This window comes from Lonchura striata, chromosome 11 (genome assembly GCF_046129695.1).
Source record: "Lonchura striata isolate bLonStr1 chromosome 11, bLonStr1.mat, whole genome shotgun sequence".
Taxonomy (NCBI): domain Eukaryota; kingdom Metazoa; phylum Chordata; class Aves; order Passeriformes; family Estrildidae; genus Lonchura; species Lonchura striata.
In genome coordinates this window covers 14,004,393-14,026,960 of record NC_134613.1, presented here as the reverse complement: position 1 = coordinate 14,026,960, position 22,568 = coordinate 14,004,393, and the positions used below count along the sequence as shown (strand labels likewise).

The 22,568-nt window shown below is 38.2% G+C and overlaps 1 protein-coding gene across 2 annotated transcripts in view; it reads left to right on the top strand.

Annotated features, from left to right (window-relative positions):
- The window catches only part of FBN1 (fibrillin 1), a 145,430-nt gene that overhangs the window by 20,354 nt on the left and 102,508 nt on the right, over nucleotides 1-22,568 (top strand). For both annotated transcript variants that reach the window (XM_077785902.1, XM_077785903.1), the window contains exons 5-6: nucleotides 1,214-1,309; nucleotides 2,829-2,924. In XM_077785902.1, the coding sequence (XP_077642028.1) occupies nucleotides 1,214-1,309; nucleotides 2,829-2,924 (192 nt within the window). The remainder of the gene's footprint in view (nucleotides 1-1,213; nucleotides 1,310-2,828; nucleotides 2,925-22,568) is intronic.

Genomic DNA, 22,568 nt, shown 5'->3' with positions numbered 1-22,568 from the left:
TATTTCTACTTGAAAAAAGAATTATATTCATATACTTCTGAACTGTTAAAAGCCAAACTATGCCTCAGGGTTTTGTGTGAGATGAAAAATTTGGTGTTTGGCATGGCACCTGTTAGCTTCAGGCTCTGACTGGACATGCAATTTCCATTTTTCAGTCTTGAACATTTCAGACAGCGTGGTGTAGGTATCCAGTGCTCTATCTACAATCTACTGAGCTGCTGATCAGACTGTAATCCTATCTGGGGAGGAGCCTTTCATGTGGTTCCCATTAAGAGGAAAGCCATTTCCCAGCTGCTTACTGGAGTGCAGGCCCCAGTTCACAGCTGTGTTGGACAGCAGGAAGGACTTCGCTTTGCTGGGAGACCTGCCCACTTCTCTATGCCTTATGAAGAGCCTGACAGACTTTTAGTTGCTCCCAACATATAGTTAAGAGCTATATTTGCCCTTATTACTAGAAAAATTACTCAGAGACATTATGTTTTACTGGCATGGGGCTTAAGCTGTCTGTTAGGCATTATAAGTGGTAGGGCTGCAGCTGAGGAGGAGTACTGCTGCTCCCCTGCCTCTGCCCTTGGGAGGGAAAGGTTGTTGGCTCTGGGGAAGGGCTATCTGGGAGCTCTGCAGCTCACAAGCACAGCAGCTCTACTGTTGGGGTGAGCCCACAGCTGGCATACAGAAAGAAATAACTCTGTTATTTCTCTTTTTTATGCAAGAAATCCTACTTGGCCAGGTCAGCTTGTTGTGTTGCATGTGTTAGCAGAACAGGGCTGTTTTCAGAAGCTTCCTTACATGCTTCCCTTCAATACTTCCCTCCCCCGCTTCCCAGATGATAAAACTCCCTTTCTAATGGTGCTGTCTGCCAGAAGTTTAGTATTTTTCCCTTATTGGAGGCTTTTTCTCATAATTGCGAACTAGGAAGTAAATGTTGAGGATTTATGCTCATATGAAATGCCTTTGACTTCATTTGAATTAGAGAGTGCATCATGCATCATGTCCTATATTCCTTAGGGGCTGTAAATCTATATTCTGTTCTGTAGTGCCATTTTCTGTATCTGTCATAAAATGTGCATTGTTGACTCCTAAAACTTTCTGGTTCACAGAATCAGTCCCTTAAAAAAAAAAAAAAAAAAAAGGTAAATGTTTACCTTTAGCAAACAGTAAAGTGTTTCTGACTGGTTTGATTTAACTGAGGAAAATCTTTTTTCCTTTCAAGTCCAACACTGTAACATCCGGTGCATGAACGGGGGTAGCTGCAGTGATGACCATTGCCTCTGTCAGAAGGGATACACAGGAACTCACTGTGGACAGCGTAAGTACACTCCTAGGAATGTAGATGCTGTTAAGTAATTCTGTGATGTGTGGGTTGGATACACTTTAGCACTAAACCTCAACTGCTGAACTTGAGCTGTTTTAGACCAGATATAGTGAAATTTTACAGAAAAATATGTGACTTTGTAATGAATGCTGAGTGAAATCATACTGATCAAGACTATAAAAATAAACATCATGTGACTTCATAATAATAGAATATAACTTGATCCTGTAGTTCTCACACTGCCATAATTCCCATTGACCTCCAGGACTTCTCACCCACCAGAGCAGTGGGTCATAAATCTAAATTTTACATGGGATTCCATTCTCATTTTATAGATAAAATTAGGATTTTTAATAAAAAATCCTGTTTTCAGTGTTTGCATCAGAATTAGCTAGTATGCATCAGAAATTTTGAGGTTTTCTTACTAGAGTTGATTGACAGATTTTTAAAATTTCCTCAATCAGTCCTTAGTCAAAAGCATTCCTGGATCTTCTGCTTGAAATCTCTCCCAAACTGACTCTGGTGCTCTCTTGTTCTTCTTGGCTGGAATGCTGTGAAGTAACTCAAATAAGGATGTAGACACTGCTTTTAACCAAGGCTGTCACATTGCTATCTAGTGAAATACTGGTCTGACACAGAAAATGTATTTAGCTCATTTAATGAAAACCTGTTGTGCTCTGTCAAAATCAATGGCACACTTTACATGAACTTCAGTGGGATGAGGAATTTACCCTAATAATCTGGAGGAGGATCACGTGGTGAAAGGATTAAGAATTGCATTTCTGCCTTCACTGTGAAATATCAAGTGGATAAAAGAGGATAAATGGAAATCTTCTTTCTACTGAAGTGAATGTGAAACGGAACAAAGAATAACATTACTCAATGAACATCAAATTGTATTTAAAATCTCCTTTTTCATGTGCATGTTGTATTTTCTGATTATTTCTGAGAATTGCTTTTGGAGTTTATTATTAAAAATTGACTTCTGAAGCTAGACAATAGAGGAAGATTCAGAGGAAGAGTGTTTTGAATTAACATGGAATAGATATTGATTCAATTTTGCAAGCCTAGTTAATAGCATTATTTATTTAACACCAACAAACTGCCTTTTAATACTGGATTATTACAGAAGGAACAAATACATTTGAGGATTTAGAGATGAAATATTCCTCTGTGTCTTCTCTATACAATCTCTATCCATATTTGTTTGTTACAAGTTTGAAAGAGATATTATTTTGAAGTTATGGGATTGTCCAGCTATCCCAAAGAGAAAGGCTCTGATAGGTCAGAAAAGCTGTGGTTGTTCCTGTATTTGTGTTAAGCTTCCTTGAAAAGATGAGCTTATGGTACTGATGAGGCCAAGAAGAAGTAGAAGGTCATAAAGTAGGTTCTAGGAAAAGAGTTTGGTATGTTTACCATTTTTACCAGTTTACCTAAATTGGCCAAGTACTTATCTTCATGTCTTTCTGAAAACAGCTCAGTAAAGATTACTCTTGCCTTCCCTTTGATACAGCTGTCTGTGAAAATGGATGTCTAAATGGTGGGAGATGCGTAGCTCCAAACCGATGTGCTTGCACGTATGGCTTTACTGGACCCCAGTGTGAGAGAGGTACGTGCCCTAAATCAGTGGGAATAATTATGTTCCAGCACCTCTAGCAGTAGGGCTGTTGGGCCATTACCTGTTGTGTTCTATAGCTGAATTGGTTGTGTTTGTTTTTGTTGGTCACAAGACAGAAAATAAATTATAAGTAGCATTTTTAGAAGTATGTGAACTTCATAGGAGAGAGGCCAGAATGAATACAGACATAACTGTTTGCTTTTTTTGCGATGAAAACACTCCAGTGGAAGAGGTGGCAAATGAAAGTGTTTGTGTGCTTTTGCTCAAACTTCAGTTTCTAAGTAATCAGAAAAGGTGTTTGAATCTGATATGTGTGATGAGTAGCATCTTGCCTCTGTCTTTGTTATGTTTTCTTTTGCAGAGTTTATTCAAATCTCTTTTCCATTTTGTACAAATTTATTATTTTTAATTTAGCTTTTTAGTTACATATCCATAGTGATTATCTTCAAATGAAAACACGATATCGAGTGCCTTATATGGTATGTGGATTTTTTTTCAGGTTATTAAACCAATGTAACATTTCATTTGTGAGTAGTACAGTGGACAATGTTTAGCTATAATCCTATTGAGTTTTATAAAAATGCAAATAAAATATTTTAATTTGTCAGAGCAATTGGTCTGTGTAGTGGGAATTCATGCATTCTATTAATATAATAGGTTGTGGTACATCTCTGTGAATCTGGGACAGAATAGACAATCTGATTTTGAGCTTCCATGTTGAGGAATGCTTAGCACATGAAATTTCTGTCAGTGTGTGTGTCAGATGATCTTTACTGTCAGTGCTGCAGCTGGAGGAGTAACAGCTTTTCTATGTGGCAGCATAGGTGGATGATACAGAACAATAATTCTGAGGGGACCAAAGTTTTTTTTCCTATGCTTAAACTGATGAATCTGGTATTTCCAACACTCCCTGCAGCAGGTAAAATTGCTGTGTTGACACTGTGTGAATTTGTGACAGATGTCCACTCAGATTTTATAAAAGTAGTTCAAACCAATGGTGAGATTTTTCCAAGGATTGAAATGTAGCTCAGTTCTGAATCATGGGATCTCACTGCTGGAGAGGACTAAGAGGAATGGGCAATTAGGTTAAAGTTCCTAAGTTTGAAGAGCGTAACTGCTTACAGGTGAGAATCCACAGAATATTACTGCAAAGACTTGGAATTGCAAGCAGTTAATGCTTGTTCTTCATGGGTGAAGTTTTTGAGCCTTCTGTCTGGTAAAAAGGTGTAAAGTGTAAGTTCAGAAGAAGATTGTTTAGTGCTACTTATGTGTTCCTGATCTGGGACCAGTTTGACTCCACATCATTAGGGCAAGTTTCTAGGCTGAGTCCTGGTAACAGCTTCAGTCCTGCCCCTCAGGGCTCCTTCCTGGTGGTGGGTGGAGTGAGAAACTGGTGGCACAAAGCCATTTGAGCCAAGTCAAGCTGTCCTGAAATTGCATGTGTGCACATTTGAGGTGGAAATCTGTAACTTAGATGCCTTGTCCATAGGCAGTTTTTGATTTTATAGTTATCAATAAAAGAGAAAGTAGACATTAATGAGCTGTAGTAGTCCTGGTTAATGCTAGCTTGCTGTGTTGAGGCCAAATGATTGTCGTATCTTCCCAGAAAACCTCTGAAATTTGGCTGCTTTCATAGATTTCCTTCAGCCTCTCTACCTAGCTGAGCTAATATGTTCCCCTCCTCTAAAAAGGGTGTGGTGGTTTTTGGTCTCAGAATCACATTATGCCATGAGAAAAACTTTTTATGAAGATAACTTTTCAAGTATAAACTAATCTTGGTCTTAGAATAACTTGCCTTGTTCAGCACATGCACCTGTGTGGTCAGTGGGGAGTTGTCTGGCTGCACATGATTTTACACAGCTGTCAGCTAAGTAAGAGGTCCATATTTTGAATCTAGCTTTGGAAAGTTATGTGGATTTGACACTCCCTGGTGGGCTTCTGATGTACATGTGAATGGATGTTATCCAGTAAATTGACAAGATTCATGCCTTGTAGAGTAAAATAGTGTATTTATTAGAAAGAAAGCAAAGAGGGGAGGAAACAAAACCAAAGCATCTTTGTGCACGGAGTGGTGGGGGGGGAGAGGGAAAATACTCAAGAGAAAGAGTGTCTTAAACTATGCCGTTTCTGGCAGAAGCAAGAGAAGCAGATTGTTTTGAAAACACCGTTTCTGAATATAAATGTAATGTGAAGTGATACAGTTTTGTGGCATACACATTCTCCATCTGTCTGTGATTTGACTTCTAGGTTATGCCATCCCACAAACTAACAGTTATGGAAGTGATTTACTGCTGTGTATCACCCAGTGCTTTTCTCTACAAGCATCAACTAACAGTAACAGTCAGAGTGTTTGTGGCACATATGTCACACACCAAAGAATATTCCAGCCTTTGCTTCATATGTCATAACTCAGAACTGACTTGAATAAAATGTCGAGGCAACCAAACACGTGGGGTTCTTCTAATAATCCGATAGGGAAAACATTTAAAATGTTGCAGGTGGTTGGAACAAAATTAGATCCAGTTTCTTAGCTACAGAGACAAGTTGTGTAGTTCTGTTCTGAAACAGTGTCTCCTGTTTTAAGTAGCTTTTCCATACATTACCTCAGTAAATGTCGGCCATGTGATTGTTAATGAAGATCTGCAAGATTTCTGTGTAGATCAAGGGCTTTATCTGGAAAGTGGGTGAAAGACCCACTGCTTTCAGTCTAAGAAACACCATCAAATCTGTGGCATGAGTATTTCTATGTATTTATTCAGTCATTCTTTGAGAGGGTAGCAATTGGCCTTGGACCGTTTTGGCACACATGTCACTTTTTTTTTTATGTCTTAGAAGTGTTAATCTTGGTGTAAAACACTATAAACATGAGCATGAGGAATTTTGAGATTCACTTTTATCAGTGGAGTTCCTCTTTGTGTCCTGGGAGTTTATGCCAGGCTTCACCAGAAGTGGATCAATAACTTTATCCTGGTGCACATGTATCATTAACTCATGAGTTGTTGTGTGTGGTGTTTGGCTCCTTTCCAGAGCAGGAGAAGCTGCCTGGACATACTGTCAAGTGTATGCAGCTGTGTCATAAAACAACAGACCTGGCCTTTCTGTGGAATAGTGTTCGAAAAGGCGGACTTGACATAAAGTCAACAGTAAAAGGGTAGTGGAGTTGGGAATGCTTCCTACAGCCATTTAAGACACATTTAAAATACATAGCCCAGAAAGGAAAATATTTTACAGATATTGCCTCAGTTAAAAATTGAACTTCAGGGACTTCTTTTAGGAAGGTGCTGAGTTCTCTGGCACTGGTCCAGTGATGGGCTTTGACATGCTTTTAAGTTCAACCCCAAGATGTCAATATGCTTAGAATTATGCAAGTGCTTAAGGGCCTTGCTGGATTTTGGCCCAAGCTTTCAGAGTTAATTAAGATCTGAGAGATGCCCTCAGCTTTTAGTTTATCAGTTATCATATTATGAATGAAATCACAGATAGCAGAAAATGAAGATGTGGACGAAGCAAAATTTCTCCCACTGGTTAAAAACTAGATGCCATCCTTATGCTATTTTACTGTTAATGCTGAATAACTTGAGTGAGTTACAGATTTTGCAGTTTCTTTTAGAGCTGCTGAAGAAACTGAGAGCAGAGACTTAGCTTATGTTTCCCTGAGGATGATTCAGAACATTGACAGCTCTTTCTATTGTCTGCAAAAGAGCCTACGGGATTTAGCTGGCTGTGGGAGATGCCCACATTTGGGTCATGTGAAAACATCCCTGTATCTTGCACTTTATGAAAGTCCAGAGAAAAAATCATGTTAGGAACTCAGGAAGATCAAAAAACAGATTTGGTAGAGCTGTCTACAAATTTGTGCACAAAGGTTTTCTTGACTCTTTGAAACTGTTCCTCTTTAGACATTTGGGTGCAAATACTTTAAGAGGGTGAGTTCTATATAATAGAAGGTTGTACATTGTTGTTATCCTTGTATTGCAGAAATGCAATGAAATGGGCTTTTTCTTTTTCTTTCTGGATTCATTTAGAGGAACACAGTGGAAGCTTAGAATGTGTTACAGACCTGTTTGTTTATTTGAATGCTTGTGACAACATCAGGGGCTCAATCCTGCTGCATTCTGGAGTTTTGCCACTCGCTTCACATAGGAGCAGAATTGGGCCTGATGTAGTTCAAATATTAAAAACGTACCACGTGTGTTTTGTTTTTTTATGGACTCAGAATATGAGCAAACGATTGCTTTTTCTTCAAACAGAGTTGTTTCTGTACTGCTCTCTTCATGGCAGGAATTTTTGCATAATTTTTAATTATATTTGGCCATTATTAAAAGTTCCCAGAATTAATGCCATATGTAAAAATATCTTTCCTGGAGCCTCCCTATGAAAGTGCAGCCACTGAAAGTGGTCAAGAGTAATGTAGGACTCTGTATATTTTTTTTCCTTTCTAAATACTACAACGGGTAGAATGTTTTTACAAAGAGGACACTGCACCCCTTAGTGTGCCCCGTCTCTGGTATTTAGTCTAAATGGAAAGTAAATAACAAAGTGTAGATAGCAGTAAAAGTATGTTCCCAAAGCCTTATGTTACATTTAAAGTAGTATTGCAGCATATGGTAGCTGGCAAACATTTGAATAAACTTGATTTCTGTTGCTTTCTTCCAAGAAACACATCTGTTGACATAGACATGTAATTTCTGCAGCCCTGTAACATGAACGCGTGCATGTACAATGTTATAGCACAAACTGAAGGATGGCTAAACTTGAAGGTCTGCAATAAGGACTCTTGCACACATTTTTCCCCCCTGAAAAGTTATGAAAAATGGCTTCAGACTGATGATCAATATATTTAGTCACAGAGTGATGTTTTACTGACTTTAAAATAATTTCAGTATATGTTGTCACCTTGATGTTCTTCAGTTTTAGAGTAAGAATTCCTTTGGGTTATCTTTTCTAAAAAATAGGTTGAGCTAACTGGATGAGTTTTTTAATTTTTAAAATTTAAGCTGCAACTTTATGGACGAGGAGTCAGCCTCTACAGAATGATTGTGTGTGATTTAGGTGGCTTGTAATACTTGGCAATATAATCAATAGATCTCTGGATCAGAAGTCAGGACTCATCTCAGTCTGTTATTTGATGCCAAAAAGCATTTGGGATCTTATGTATAGGAAGGCTTTTATCCATTGTTCTGGTCCTTGCATGTTCACCCAATAATTGGTCCTGTGTTGCTTGCTCTATGTTTTGTGTGTCTTAAAATATTATATAGCCAGTTTTAAAATGTTTCTTCAAATATAAGCTTAATCAAGATCCATAAATGATTAAGTACATATGGCTTAGGTCTCTTGTGAGATGTGAGGGCTCCAACTTTTGTACACAAAGCCGAACATTTACATTTTGTTCCAAATTGAGTTTTGATTTCACTCAAACAAATCTAAAGTTTTCATTCAGCTATTTGGCAGACCTTTTTATATTTCCATGCTTTCTTGATTGGCTGCTAAGGACACTGACCTTTAGATGTGCAGTAAAGTATTGTTTGGACTTTGTTTTGTTTTGATTTTAGTTGTAGCAGTGGAGATGCATACAAATTTAATCACAGATTGTGGAGTCTGTATTTGGTATAAATTATCATTACAACATCTGAATGAAATAGTTACATTGTTCTAGTTGTTGCGATTTGGTTCTTGTAGGACATTGAAAGGACTCACAGGAGAGTCACTAGATCATTCTTCTGGTACAGCAAACAGCTTTGTTGTTGAACCTGACTCTTACCTCCAGCTTTGCTGGCAGCTGCTGGCTCCTGTTTGCTGTGCAAAAAATTGGGTTCAGCTCTCACTGCAGCCGGGCTGCACCTTGTACTGGCTTTGCCTGTATGTGGTTCTTGCTGTCTGCCTTGTAGTGTCTTGAGAAAGGAAGAGTGGAGGAGAGGCTTTGTAGAAGTTGCCTACATGAAGAGATTATGGGATGTTAAATGCAGATTATACAGCTATAACTTCTGTATACACAGTGCAGACAGCTGAAAGCTGTAGCTTCCCTGACTGGCCTACACTGCCAGATCTGTTCTCTGCAGTGTTCCAGGGAGAATTGGATAGAATCCCTCTCATGTGTTGTATCACAAGAGTATTTTTTTTTTGTGTGTGTGCGCTGAAAGATTGAATCAGCTTTTATTGATATTGGTTGTCATTGCAGCATGATGCTACATTTGAGGCCTTCAGAATGTGTATCTTAGGGCCAGTGTTCCCCTCTTAGTACCATTTTACCAGGCCCATTTTTCTCATTTCAGCCAAAGCTTGTAAAAAATAAAATAGCTGGCCACAACTGATTTCTCATGGAACTTTCCAAAGAAAAGCTGCCTTTGAAATGGTGACTCCCAGAGTTGGACATAATGTAGGGAATGAGTAAATGCAGCTGAGAACTTACCTAACAATGCCTATTTAGCTGTTTATGGATAAAATTACTCCTTCTCTGGGCTGCAATATATTTTGATATAAGAAAGCACTGCTACCTGAAATCCTCTTATTTGTTACTGTGAAAACAAATGTTTTCCTTGTGAATCACCCATTCATAGTTTTTTTTTTCTTCTTGGGCTGGTAAGCTCAGAATTTTTGTTAGAGTTGCCACAGAAGCAAGTATCAGTATGCAGGATGCCTCAGTTGAGTTGGTGACTTACTTTATTTTCTTTGTTTTTACAAGTGATCTAAAACTTTCTTGATGTCCAGTTCTAACAAAGAAAAGAAACCTCTTTTAAAACATAGATCTAACCTAATGAAAGGGTAAACTGATGAAGGCATTTCCAAGTAAAACAATTCTTTTATGTAGGTCAGCTGCAAAATGCTAATGAAAATGCATCTTAAAGAGAGGTGCTCAAAGTGGTCAGTGTAACTGTTTTGACACATATAAGTTTTTTTGCTACGTATTTATACAAGAGCTGTTGAAATCTCTGTAAAAAAAATCTTTTCTAAAGTAAGCTGTTACCCTGTATCAGCATAAAAGCTGCAAAAAATTTGTGGGAAACAACTACCTAAGAGCAGTCGTAAGGATAGGCACATTCTCAATTCCAATTGCCCATCAGAGGTTCATGAATAATGACTGAGTAGTATTTATTTTTTTTTTTCATGATAGCTTGTACAGTTTGGCACTTTAGAGAAACGCTGTAGGAAAAGAAAAGAGGCCTAAATATGGTCTGAAAAGAAAGGAGCCCTGAGAGAAATATCACTCTCCAAATTCTGCTATGCTGTAAAACAGAGCCTGGCTTTGCACTCTTTATCTACAAGAAACAACTTCTGGGAAGAAAGGTGAAATTTTTCTACATAACGAAGCTAAAATTCAGTATTTCCCTTCCCTGTAGGAAGGTGTGCAAAGGCATGAAAATGATTAACAATGCTTGTGTGTTTACACATATGTACATGTGGGTTTATATTTTAAGAAATGTAAACCATTTTAAGCACCTGAGTTTTGATTGTGGTGTTATACATTTCCTTTGTATTCGTTGATGGTGTTACCCAAGCTAAACTAGCACAGCTATGTTAATGGAACTGAGTCTGCTTTGCCATAGCCCTCATTTCTTTCCATGGTGGTGTAATTCAGATTTTAGGTCTCCCATTCTGAAAGACTGGTCTCTGCACTGTTATACTTGTCCCTGAATGTTTATCTTAGTGTGTGCCTGAATTTTTAAAAAGCATTTAACTGAAGTAAGCCTGGCTCACCAAGTGGTCTCAGTCATGTTTTATAATGATCCTGTCCTCAATGTTTATGTTTTTTGCAAAGTTTACTCAATGATTGCCAGGTGTTCAGTGCTGTCCCCATTTGCTCCTTACTCCTTGGAATGAATGGTCTTCTGTGACCCTCTAGGGCTTTTTTCTTCTTACACAGAGGTGTTGACAGTCATAGGGAAGCAGGAGCTGAGGAGAAACCTGTATGCTCACAGTTCTTGCCTCTGTGGGGAAGTGGTGGCTGATGCTTTCATCCTGCACCACTGCACACAGCATGGGACAAAGCCAGAGCCATCCTTGCTGGCATTGCAGTGGTTGTTAAGTTCGGTGATATTTTACAAGACTTACCATTTTCCTTATTTCTGTATGCACAGGGACCTCATAGTATTCCTTGGTCTCAAGATTAAGCCCTCAGCTTTTGCTCTAGATCATTTTATCTCAGTCCCATTACTTACAATTGCTCCATTGAATCTATTGATAGCTGAATTTTCAGCAAGGTTTGGAAAATCAGTTTATCTCTGGCAAAAACAGGCAGCACACCAAAATACCACGTCTGCTGGTTAGTGGGGTAACTCCTGCCTATCAAACAATGCATTTACATTCTTTTAAAAAACAGAACTGTAAGATTTACAGGGTGAGAGGGTAATTTCTAACTGTATTTCAGCTTACAGAATTGCTTAGGGTGGACAGGAACTCTTTAGATCACCTAGTCCAACTCCCCTGCTCAAAAAAGATCAGTTGGAGTGGATTGTCCAGGACTGTGGGAAATGTGCTAAAATATGTGTTAGTCTGTGATTTGTAACACCTCTAGCTGTACCATTCAGACTTATTAGCTATTTAATGAAGGTCCAGTGCTAACATTATCCAAGTGTTCATAATTCCAGATCATCTGCGTTGTTTTCTTATTTGTGTGTTCTGTTATCCACAGAATGTTTTTTTCCTGTGGCAGTGATTGATTGAGTGCTGTGAAATGAAAGCACATGTTATGCTGATGACATTAGATGTACTTGACTAATAAAATTTAAAAAGTGGAACAGTTAGTTTAAAAATAAGTTGACAAAGCTACAGTGGTTCACAGGGTGAGGAATAGGGAATGGTTTTGAATCCAAGTAATACCAATAACTCCAGACACATTGTCAGGAGAGTTTTCCTGTTTGCACTTGACACTTATTGTAGTTACCTGCTTGTCTCTTAATACAAAAAGATGGGGAAACCTATTAAGTACTTGAAAATTTCACCTGATTTAGGAAGCAGCTGAGTACCTCAGTGATGGGAGATTTCAGGATCTCAACAGCTCCTGTTTGCTTATGTTTCTGAAAACTACAGCAAGAAAAAGTGGTAAACATACAGTGGAAAGAGCATGCTGTCTTTAAAATGCAATTAAGGTGACTCTTAAAGTGAGACACACCTGAACTGTTTCTTCAAGGGCCATTGGACTGGTCTCTTGTCTGGATTGTTCAGATGTCTTAGCTCAGTTGAACAGTACAGTGACAGAATACTACTTGGACTTGAAATGTTTAAAAGAGGTAATAGTAAAACAAGCAACCAGTGAAGTATAATTGTCCTGCTGGGATATGATGAAAGCCTTTATGAGAATCTCCATGTCCTGGTGGGACAGTATGGGTGGTAACTTGGAGAGGTTTGTAAAATGCAAGTATGGCAGCTTTACAGTTGGATTAATACAGACTTCAGAAGAAGCCACAGGGTCAAAAATTACTTCCAAGCCACAGGCTTCAAAGACCAAAAGATCTGCAGTGAGAAAAGAGCTGAGTGATCTACCTCTGTGAAAGGATTCTGTGATAGGAGAGTTTATGTTAAGTTACTTCAGTTCCAATAACCTTTAAGGTAAGATATAGCCTAATGATGCAGATTTTATGTCTGAACTTGAATTACACCCTGTGGTGTGAACTAATTCTAGCTACTTGGTTCTTGAGTTGAGGGGTTAGAGTAATAAGAGGACAATTTGTGAACTTTTTGAGGGATTGAAGTAAAGAGATGATAATATTTTAATACACTGAAATTTGGTAGAATTATAAGGCTCATAAAGCAAAAGCAAGAGATACAGGTGAGAAGGGAAGAAAGGCAAGAAGATGATGACAGAGAGGATGTAGCCAGTTTTCAAATATCTGGGAAAAAGAGCATTGGAGGTAGGTTGAGACGTTTTTAGACTGCTGCTTAAGCAGGGGAGACTCAGTGGAGATGTGCATTCCATTCATCTGAATGGCTCTTCTAGTGAAAACATTGCTAGACACAAGCACAGGCCAGGAATGGCAAATGATGAATGACTTAGCAAGCTATCTTGCTGGGTATTTAATCTGTGTGGTTGTCTAAATAATTTGAAATGCTTCTCTTGGCCTGAGCCAGGCTGGACAAAATGAAGTGCCATGCATTAAACCTTGTGCTATTTCAGTTCTCAGGTCCCAGCAGGAGCCCAAAAAGATATGGTTTTATGAAAGGTGATACTATATTAAAATAACAGTACAAGTTGTATCAAACTTGGTTCCAAATTCAATACAAAAGTCGTGGTTTTAGAAGGCATTTTCAATCTAGCACTAACACTTCAGTCACTTGCTGAAGTCAGTACAAAAGAAGTGCTTTGTACAGCTGCTGAGTGCAAGGAAGATGAGAGGTTAAACTGGGTTAGCGGAAATGAAAGACGTGCTGTGGAAGAAGTTTTAGTATCAGATTGTTTATGGAATTTGTCATTAAATAACAGAAGTGTTTAAATTGGAGGCCAAATTTAAAGCATTCCTTTTTATAAATTGTTCCCTATTTATGTGCAATTGAAATTATTTACAAAGGTGTACAAGGAAACAGTAATTTCTTTCCCTCTTAAAAAGGAAAGATGATGGCAAATCCTTCTTAGTCTATTACTGTTCAAGCCTTCTTCAGCTCAGGCCTGAGCCACCGGTGTGTATTAAAATAATTCTGCTATTCTTACTACAGTTGATTACAGTGCTCTGTTATAAAGGGTGGAGGCACTTGGTGGTTTTCCAAAGAAAGTGAGTAATAATTGACCTAATGTACAGAGCACATGAATAACATATTCTTTTGGTAAGAAATTTATGTTTTACAGGGTGTGCTAGAGTTCACATCCCTTTTTCACATCTTCCAAAAGATTTTAAAATACTCAGCTGCTCTATTAAATTTCTAATTCAACAAATACTCAAATACAAAGTATGCATTAGATAAAGGTCTTGAGTTGAATCCAAACATTGAAAAATCTTTTAATCTGCCTTGAAAACAGCTGTTTAGAATTTTGAGAAGAAATAACAACTTCCTGCAGCCTACATTGTTGATGTCCATTTCAGTTCAAGCTGGGAGGAATTTCTCTTTGTTACTCTGCAGCAGCAGCAAGCCTTTGCATCTATGAGTCAATTATCCCCCAAACATATTAGAACTGGTATCCTGGTCCTCTTTTAATAAATGAATGAATAAATACACTTCCTTCAAATTCAGCATAATGGAGGAGAGACTTACTGAGAAGACTTAGAGTAGTTTTGACACTTCAGTGGGAGTTGTCTAGAATACAGCTTACAGGAGCTCCTTTTCACATCTCCCACTACTGAGAGACTGCTTCATGTTTGTCTGCTGAAGGAATTCTTGATATGAGAATTGAGTTTTTTAATGTCTGAACTTATTTAAACAAATTAGATAGGGTTTGTGCATATGCATATATGACTTTTATTCTTTGTTCATAAATATTTAGGTAATCTTATAAAATGTTACACAGTGATTTGGCATCAAATACCACATACAGAATTTCTAGGCAACTGCCCATGCATCCCAGGAAATACCAGAAGAGTTCAATATGACTGGCATTTCAAGAAATACCTAAAGCAGTAATGATTTGCCACTTAGTGTAAACTATTGCCAAAACCCTGCAGGGAATGGCTTGTGTTTATTCTACAGCCTGTTTTGCTATGTCCAGAGGGTAGATTTTACCTGCATTTCTCTCTCTCTCTCTCTCTCTCTCACACACACACACACACACTTGTGCCTATGTATTAGTTTTATATTCAGACATTCAGCCAGTATTTTAAATCTGAAGGTAGAAGTCTTAACATTGTTCAGAGAGGTGAAGCCTGGATGAAATTTCATGGTCACTCTTGAATTGATCTAAAACATACTCACATAAAATAAAAGGATGCTCAAAGACCAAAGTGGACTTCGAATCAGAAGTCAGAGAGATCTGATAAAATCTTGTCAGCCAGATTTCAATAAGGTTATTGAGAAAGCAATTAGATGTGTGCTGTGCTACCACACAATACTATCAATCAGTAATTTTGGATAAAAGTTGAAAATGCTTAAATGCATAAGCCACAAATATAAATATGTTTTAGTGAAGATTGTGGTTACAGTGGATAGAAAATACCATTATATAATGGTATTTATTTAACTGCATCTAGGGATTTCAAGATGATGAGTGAGAAATACTCTAGTAGAGCAAATAACAAAGAAAATCAATACAGCCTCTTTCAGTTTTACAATATAGTGTTCTTTTCCTTCTGGGCTTACATGCCACATACAGAGTCTTTCATGTGGTATTTTAATTTCTAAAGCACTTTTAGAATGCAGGTATGTTAATGAACATTGATTAACACCGAGACAAATTTGTCTGTGTCTTCCAATAGCTTTTTGAAGCATAAGTGGCCCTTTTAAATCTAAAGGAGATGTTTGCATTTTAGTAGGGTTTAGGTTATGATCAAATTTGAGCAGATTTGGAAGAGATTTGGACCTTCCTTTTTTGCTGAGATGATGCCCTTGTGTAGTTTTTTTGTTTGTTGTTTTTGTTCAAGTAGTCAGAATTGTGTGTGCTTTGCAGTGGGGGATGTTGATGCAGATGCAGTACCCAAGGTGCCAGTGATTCTCCACACCTCTTCCAAAGTGGAATGAGATCACAGCAGAATTATTGCCCTGCAGTGGGGCAGCCTGATGCTCATATGAAAAACAACCAAGATCACTTTTGTGAACAGGGCTTTAAATCAGCTGTTTAAAAGTTACTGATCCAATTTCAAGTTGCTAATTAAATGAAATGGGAGGAATAAAAAAAATCAGCATGCTGCCAGGCAAGAGTTCCAATCCAGTGGTTATCTCATTTCAAAGGTGCAGGTTAAATATCTTTATAATTTAAGCTTATCATATATTCACACACTGAGAAAATGTTCTTATGTAAGGGTAGTTTAACCATGACAAGCTTATTTTATTTTATAAGACTAAACTATTTGATGCTCTAAAAACATTTTTCTCCTGTGAATATTATTTATCACAAGTGTAGGTGAAACCTGAAACTTAATTATTAAAACAGATATTCAGACACTTTCCTGACAAGAATGATGTGGGTAAAAGACATTATTCCTGGAGGAAGTCCTACTTGCTTTTTGGATGGAGTGCAAAATATTTCTGATAATCAGGAGGAAGTTTTCTCTTCCACTGAAGTGTCTTAAATTATGAGCTTTCTACTGTTTTACAAGAATTTTTTTAAAACCACCTAAAAGTTTTCCCACAGTGCTGGTTTACAAGCACTGAAACTTTAGACACCGCACAGAACAGTCTGTTGTTCCATTAACGTTGCTGGAAGGGAATCACATATGTATTGATGACCACCTGGATTGTTAAATGTACCCAATTCTACTAAAAATTAAAATCTTTCCTATATTTTTAGGCACAAATTTAAATTGGCACTGCAATTGCTAAACTTTGCAGCTTAGGCAGATCCCAGAGCTCCCATAGAGGAACTTTAAACTGCATTATGCTGCACTCTGTGCTTCCCCCTCCTAACTCCTCACTGCTCCCCAGCAGTAGAAGGGTGCTCCCTCTTCCCTCCTGCTTCCCTGCCCCTCTCTCCTCTTACCAGTTGTGGGAACCCCAAGGTTCTGCCTGGCATTTACTGCTCTCTTGCACTTCGTCCCAAGCAGAATTTGACTTTTAATACCTAAAATATCATCTGTCTCAGCTGTGAATCTCTTGTGGTTTGAGCGTACAGGGAGTTTAATGGATCACTGGCTTCCTGATGGCTTGATACTTCATTCAAAGCCCAGTGTAAGTTAAAAGGAAAGACATACTCAGGAGTTCTGGTGGTGTGGAGCAGGTGCTTTATCCAGAAAGGTAAGGTAAACATTGAGACACTGCCTACACTTGGATTACTTCATTTCTGTTCTTTCTCTGAGTCCTAATTCCTTGACAGGATCACCCATTAATTTAAATACTTGCTTTGTATGATGCTGAGTTACACCAGGAAAACTTGTTGGGGAGAAAAAAAATATCAGGATGTGCTTAACAGTCTGTTTTTACTGTGAAATGAAGCTTGGTCTTCTCAGAAATAATCTTCATATATATACATAAGAACACATACACACACACATCTTACTGCTCTTTTGTTTTTAAAATAAATTTTAGCTCTGAAGATAGGAGCACAGTTAGACCTTGTCATAGTTTATTCTAATGCACTCAATTGTTCAATTATTGTTCTTTTAGTGTAAGAATATTTCAGAAGATAGCACAAGTTTTTGCTATCTATTAGAAATCCTTTAGTAACAGCTTCCAATGTTATTCAGTATAGTTAATTTTATTACTTTGAGATGGATAGATAGGAGTTGCCTAATTAAACAGATAAGCAGTATGTGGTCACTGCTAGATTAGGCCATTCTTCATGTGGTTTGTAACGCCTTTTTTATCTCATATTCTTATTTATCACTGGTCTGGTGTTTGTTTTTCTTGATTTAGGATTGTGACATTTAACTATATAAATGATATCAGGGTACATAATTTGTACTTGCTCATCTTGAAAGTATCAAAGTAGAAAACAAATATGGATATCAGTTCTACAAATGTGAGGAAAATGCCTTTTGGGAAAAGGGATGGTTAATAGCTGCAATTTGTGTAGTCATTGTTTATTCATATTTGGCCACCCAATGATCCTAGTGGATAGTATTTCAGAGTGCATAGCCAGATGTATCAGTGAGATGCTCTCTCTATCTCTGGGATGTTCTCAGGCATCTTTTTTCTTCTTGCTCACTGCTGTTCTTGGAGCACAGGGCTGGGTGCTGCTCCTGCCCATTCCTCTGCCACACGTGGTGCTTGCTGCAGGTCACCCGGGTGCAGCTGGGATTGTTCCCACCCTGCTCCATACAGGGATTCCTCTCCTGGATGGCTTTGGCTGCCTGGCTTCGAGTTGGGTCATTTTTACCCAGGTCGTTGGCCGAGCTCCTTCTCCTGGTCGGCTGGAGAAGCTCTCGGGCTGCCCGGCCTTTTCCTTCCCTTTGCTTTCCTTTTCTCCCCTTCTCACACGTGGTGTCTGCTGGCTCCCACTGTTTATCTCTCCTTGTCTCTGTGCCTCCCACTCATTTCTTCGATTTGCTTTGATCCATCCCGTCTTTGCCGCCTTCCTGTTTTTTGTCTCCCTGCTCTTCTGCTGTTTTGCTTCTTTGTATCCTTGTTTGCTTCACACTTGTTCCCTGAAGGCTTATTGCTCTGGCTTTCCCCTACCTACAAGCAGTATGGATCTTTTCCAGAGCTTGCTCTCTCATGTCTGTTCATCTGATCTAGCAGCCACGCTGTTTGAAACAGTTACTAACAGAACACTGATTCGTGTTACAAGTTGGAGAAACTGTAATGTTTATCACTTTTTATTTAGTATAGATATATTTGTAAGTTCTTTATCAATCTAGTCTATGCTTCCATAGAAACGCCCATAGTAAAACCCCAACTGAAGCACTATATTGTGCTTCTATGCCTTTTTCCCCCATAATTGTGGATTATCAAGTGTCTGTGTATTCTCTATAACTCACTGTCATCTCCCTTAGGACTCTTAGAAATGTCACAACTTACTGTTTTAATCCAGATATCACATTTATAACACTGGTCCCACAAACACTTCATTATGTTAGTGTGGAATAAGGACTCGTGGGTGATCACAATGATGGGAAAGGAAGTGCAGAGAAAATTCATGGCAGTTGAAAATTTGCTGCTGTAAAACCCTGTGAGAGAAGGCAAAAAATTGGCTTGGCCATTCTTCTCCTGTTTCTTTCAATCTTTGATCTAGAGTCTTTATTCAGATACAGTGATGCTGATTGATGTTTTATCTGAGTTAGAAGTAGAGAAACAGATACTTGTTAGATGCTGTAGCACATCTCATGTAATATGTGGTTAAACTGCCTGTAAATATCTACATTTTTGTCCCTATTTGATTCAAACCTATTTTTTAAATGTCTTTTTCTCTCCATATGTTTTTATTCTCCCTAGTTATGGGGTAACCTGATACCATAAATTACTCTAAATACTGATTAACAAGTCAGTCCCTAATGGAAACTACACAATCTTGTCAATGGGAAAATACTCTTATGCCCCCCCCCCCCCATATGTGTTTACTCCCTTCATGACAGAAATATGAATTCATGTGGGAGGACATGGCTCCCATGTAGCAGCCCATTCCCTTCAAGTGTATATCATCAGTCCTTCTTTCCTTTTAAAAGTTTTTGAGTTGCTTTTACACATGTGTATAGATATATTTCTAAAGAAAAAAAGTTCATAGCATGTATTGAGTTGGAAAATTAATTAGACGACCTAATTGATTGTGCATGAGTTCCTCCGTGGAATGTGTCTGCTGCTGTTGCACTTGCCCAGTACAGAAAATCTCAGGAGCAAATTCCTCTCATCATTCACTAGAAACTGACAATTAATTGAACATTAAAATTCCCATAAAACACCACAACTATCCCTCCAAAAAAGAAAAAAACACAAATCCAACCAACATAAAACCTTGAAGAATCATAACACAAAACTTTACATGAAAGATCTTTTCTCATTTTATTAGAGTAATGCCAAGAGGCCTGAATTCAGCTTGAGGCTCCCTTTATCATTCAGAAAACATACAAGTCTGCATCCCAAAGCCTGTGTAGTCTAAATAGGAAAAAACTCCACCAGCATCCAGAAATATTGGCAGCCCCAAGTTCCATGTGGGGAGCTAAAATACAGGGAGATTAAGTCACTTGTGTAAGGATGTACTGGGAGTCTGCAGTAGAGTCTGAAACTGAACCCAGGTCATCTCAGTCCCAGCCAAGTGTCTCAACCACAAGACTCTCCCTCATTTTCAGTATGTCAGTGTAGAAAGTAGGCCAAAAAGCAGTTTCCAACCTTTAATACACAACATTTTGTAAGGCTGTGAAGTATTATGTATTAGACAGGCATCTGGATCAGCAGCAGTTTCTGCGGATACTTTTTATCTGTGAACAGAAGCAAAGCCTGTAAGGGCTTTGTAAAATTTACATAACTTATTATTTTATCAATAAATAACATAGTTAAATTGATAAAGACTGTACTTGCATTCAATGCATTTTAATGATTTTTTAAGAATGGAAAATGTGTTTAAAGGACTTCTGTTGTCTGTGGCTCTCTGATTTTCATGGTTTAGATTCTGGTGCTACTCATCCATCACGATGCATTAGCAGTGATGTGTAGCTCTGCCAGGTTGTGCGGGGCACTGCACCATGCGGTGTAAGCTCAGAGAGGGAGGCTCGGGTCGCATGACAGGCTAACGCTCCAGTGTTATGCAAAGGTTAAGTATTCCTGTGTTGAGAGTTATTGAGGCTTGCAGTTTGCTGACCTAAATCTGAGTGATTCCTATTATGTTGAGTATTTGCTTATCTTTTGGAGCATCTCTGTGTAGCTGGAGTGTAAGAAAACTTCAGCTTGAGTCTGAACCCCAAATGAAGGAGGATGAAAGAAGTGCAAGTAAGAATGAATATATGTACATATGTAACCATCCCCCTTCTTCAACTGGGATCTCACCTTCTGGGCATGAAATCATCATTAGTGTGTGGTAGTCTACAAAGAACAGGTGTGTTTGTTCCCCTCAGTACACTACTTAGTTAATTCACAGATACATGGCTTGTTTGCTGAACCCCCAGTTCCTTTCTCTCACATCTCCCAAATAAAAATTCTTACCTAGTTCTCATTGGCTCTCATATATATTCTGGGCCACTTCATGACCTCCATTATTTGAAACCATTAATTCTAGATGTTGTGTGCATTTACACAGATAAATTTCAGTGATTGTCAAGGAAAAACCCATCAGCTTTGATGGGATTTATGCAGCATGGCAGTTTCCAGGATTCTGATGCTATTCCTTGTAAGTACATAATTAGTAAAACACAACTGGAGTGTGTCACTTTTTGTTGAACCACTGTGGCCCAGCTATTGACAAGAGGCCTCTGAAGCTGGGTGCGTCTCTCTTCCTCAACACCCCTCCAAATATTGGCTGTTTGCTATTTGAGGGAGTGTTCATGCAGTCAAAGACAATGGGATTCCCCCACTGAATGATTGTTCTCTCCTCAAAGTCAGTCAGTCTAACCTTTCTCTTGTAACCGGGACCTGGGCTTCATGCTGGATGTCATGTCTGGGCACCCACAAAACGAAGCAGTTCTATCTAACAGAGAGGAAAAACCTGCTAGGATTGTAGTCCTAGATCTTGAATGCTCCTGTTTAAGACAGCCAGGCTGGTGACTGTTTCCAAGTTTTAATGATTTGTCTCACATGTGGAGGCAAATGAAAACTTAGGACTTGACATTCGACACGTAGAGGAGATGCCAGTTTCCAGTGCTGAGGTAAAAATAGATTTGCAATATCTGTTAGACCAAAATAGTGTATACAGAGCAAGTGTGATGAGTGAGAAAAGGCCAAGGCATCAGCACAGCTGCTATAAAAAACTTAAAAAGTGTTAAACAATACGCTAAGAACGTGGAGTTGCTTACACTTTCAGTAAAAGTATGAAATCTTTCCAATATTTATCTAGAGTATTCATGGTAATTCCAAGTCTTTTAGAAGAACTTGAAGTTCTTCTCGATTAATTGCTAATGTAAGTTAAAGAACCAAAAAGTGCACATCACTAACAGGAGTCAGTGAAAACCTTTTGCTCTTGTCTTACCTGCATGCAAGTAAGAAGAGAGCTCAACCTTCAGTTTGAGAATTGTCTGTGGATTAATATCCCTTCTCCTCCCCCTCCTTCCCATTTTAAGATATTAGTATTCTGTATCCGCACTGCTTGAGAAAATCAGACTTTGATATGGTTTTACAAAGAGTTAAATTGACATTGTCATAAATATTTTCTGTAATCTTAAAGATGTAAGGGTCCTCAGTCACTTGAGGCCAGTCCTTTACTGATGCTGGGGGACTTCTACCCATTAGTGCTAAGCAAAGAGAAGGCTCCTTCAACCAAATGGTCAATGAAGACAGGAATGACAGAAGGCCTTAAACAATAATATGAGTAATGAAGCACATGTATTAGCATCTCATGTGCTTCATATTGATGGGTATCATATATGTGTAATAAAATTACACTTGCTTAGTTGAAAAAAACTGGTGAATCAAGATTAGATCATTTACCTTCTTGTTTTTTTTACTTCTAGTAACAGAAATTGAATACATGTGATAATTCTAGAATTATGGTATGTGTTCTGTAACATTTCAACAGAGACACCTCAGGCTTATTCAGAGTTAAACAGTGCATATTATTGCTGTGTTTATTTTTGGATCACAGTCTTAATGCAAATCCCATATATGTGGTTATGCAAAATTATCCAAATTCTGGTCATGATTACACTAGTGTACACACAGAGTGATGCCACAGTTTCATTGAGGAAGGAATCTGATCCTGTAAAACAGAGGGTTGCATGGTATTTCAATTAGGTAGTTGATGTGTTTCACCATAGAGTTAGAGGTGAAGTATTAGTGTCTGAAGCAATTTTTCTATGTTATTGACTTACATTTTTAATGCTTCCTGAGATTTTTGGTGGGTTATTGTGCAACCTTTAAGTGAAATAATTGTTAAAATATTTCTGTAAAAATCAAATGCTCTGTGTTTTCAGTTTTCCAAATATTTGTCATGTCTTTTTAGCTGGCTGTATAAAATACAAAACTCTATGTTACAGCCTTATG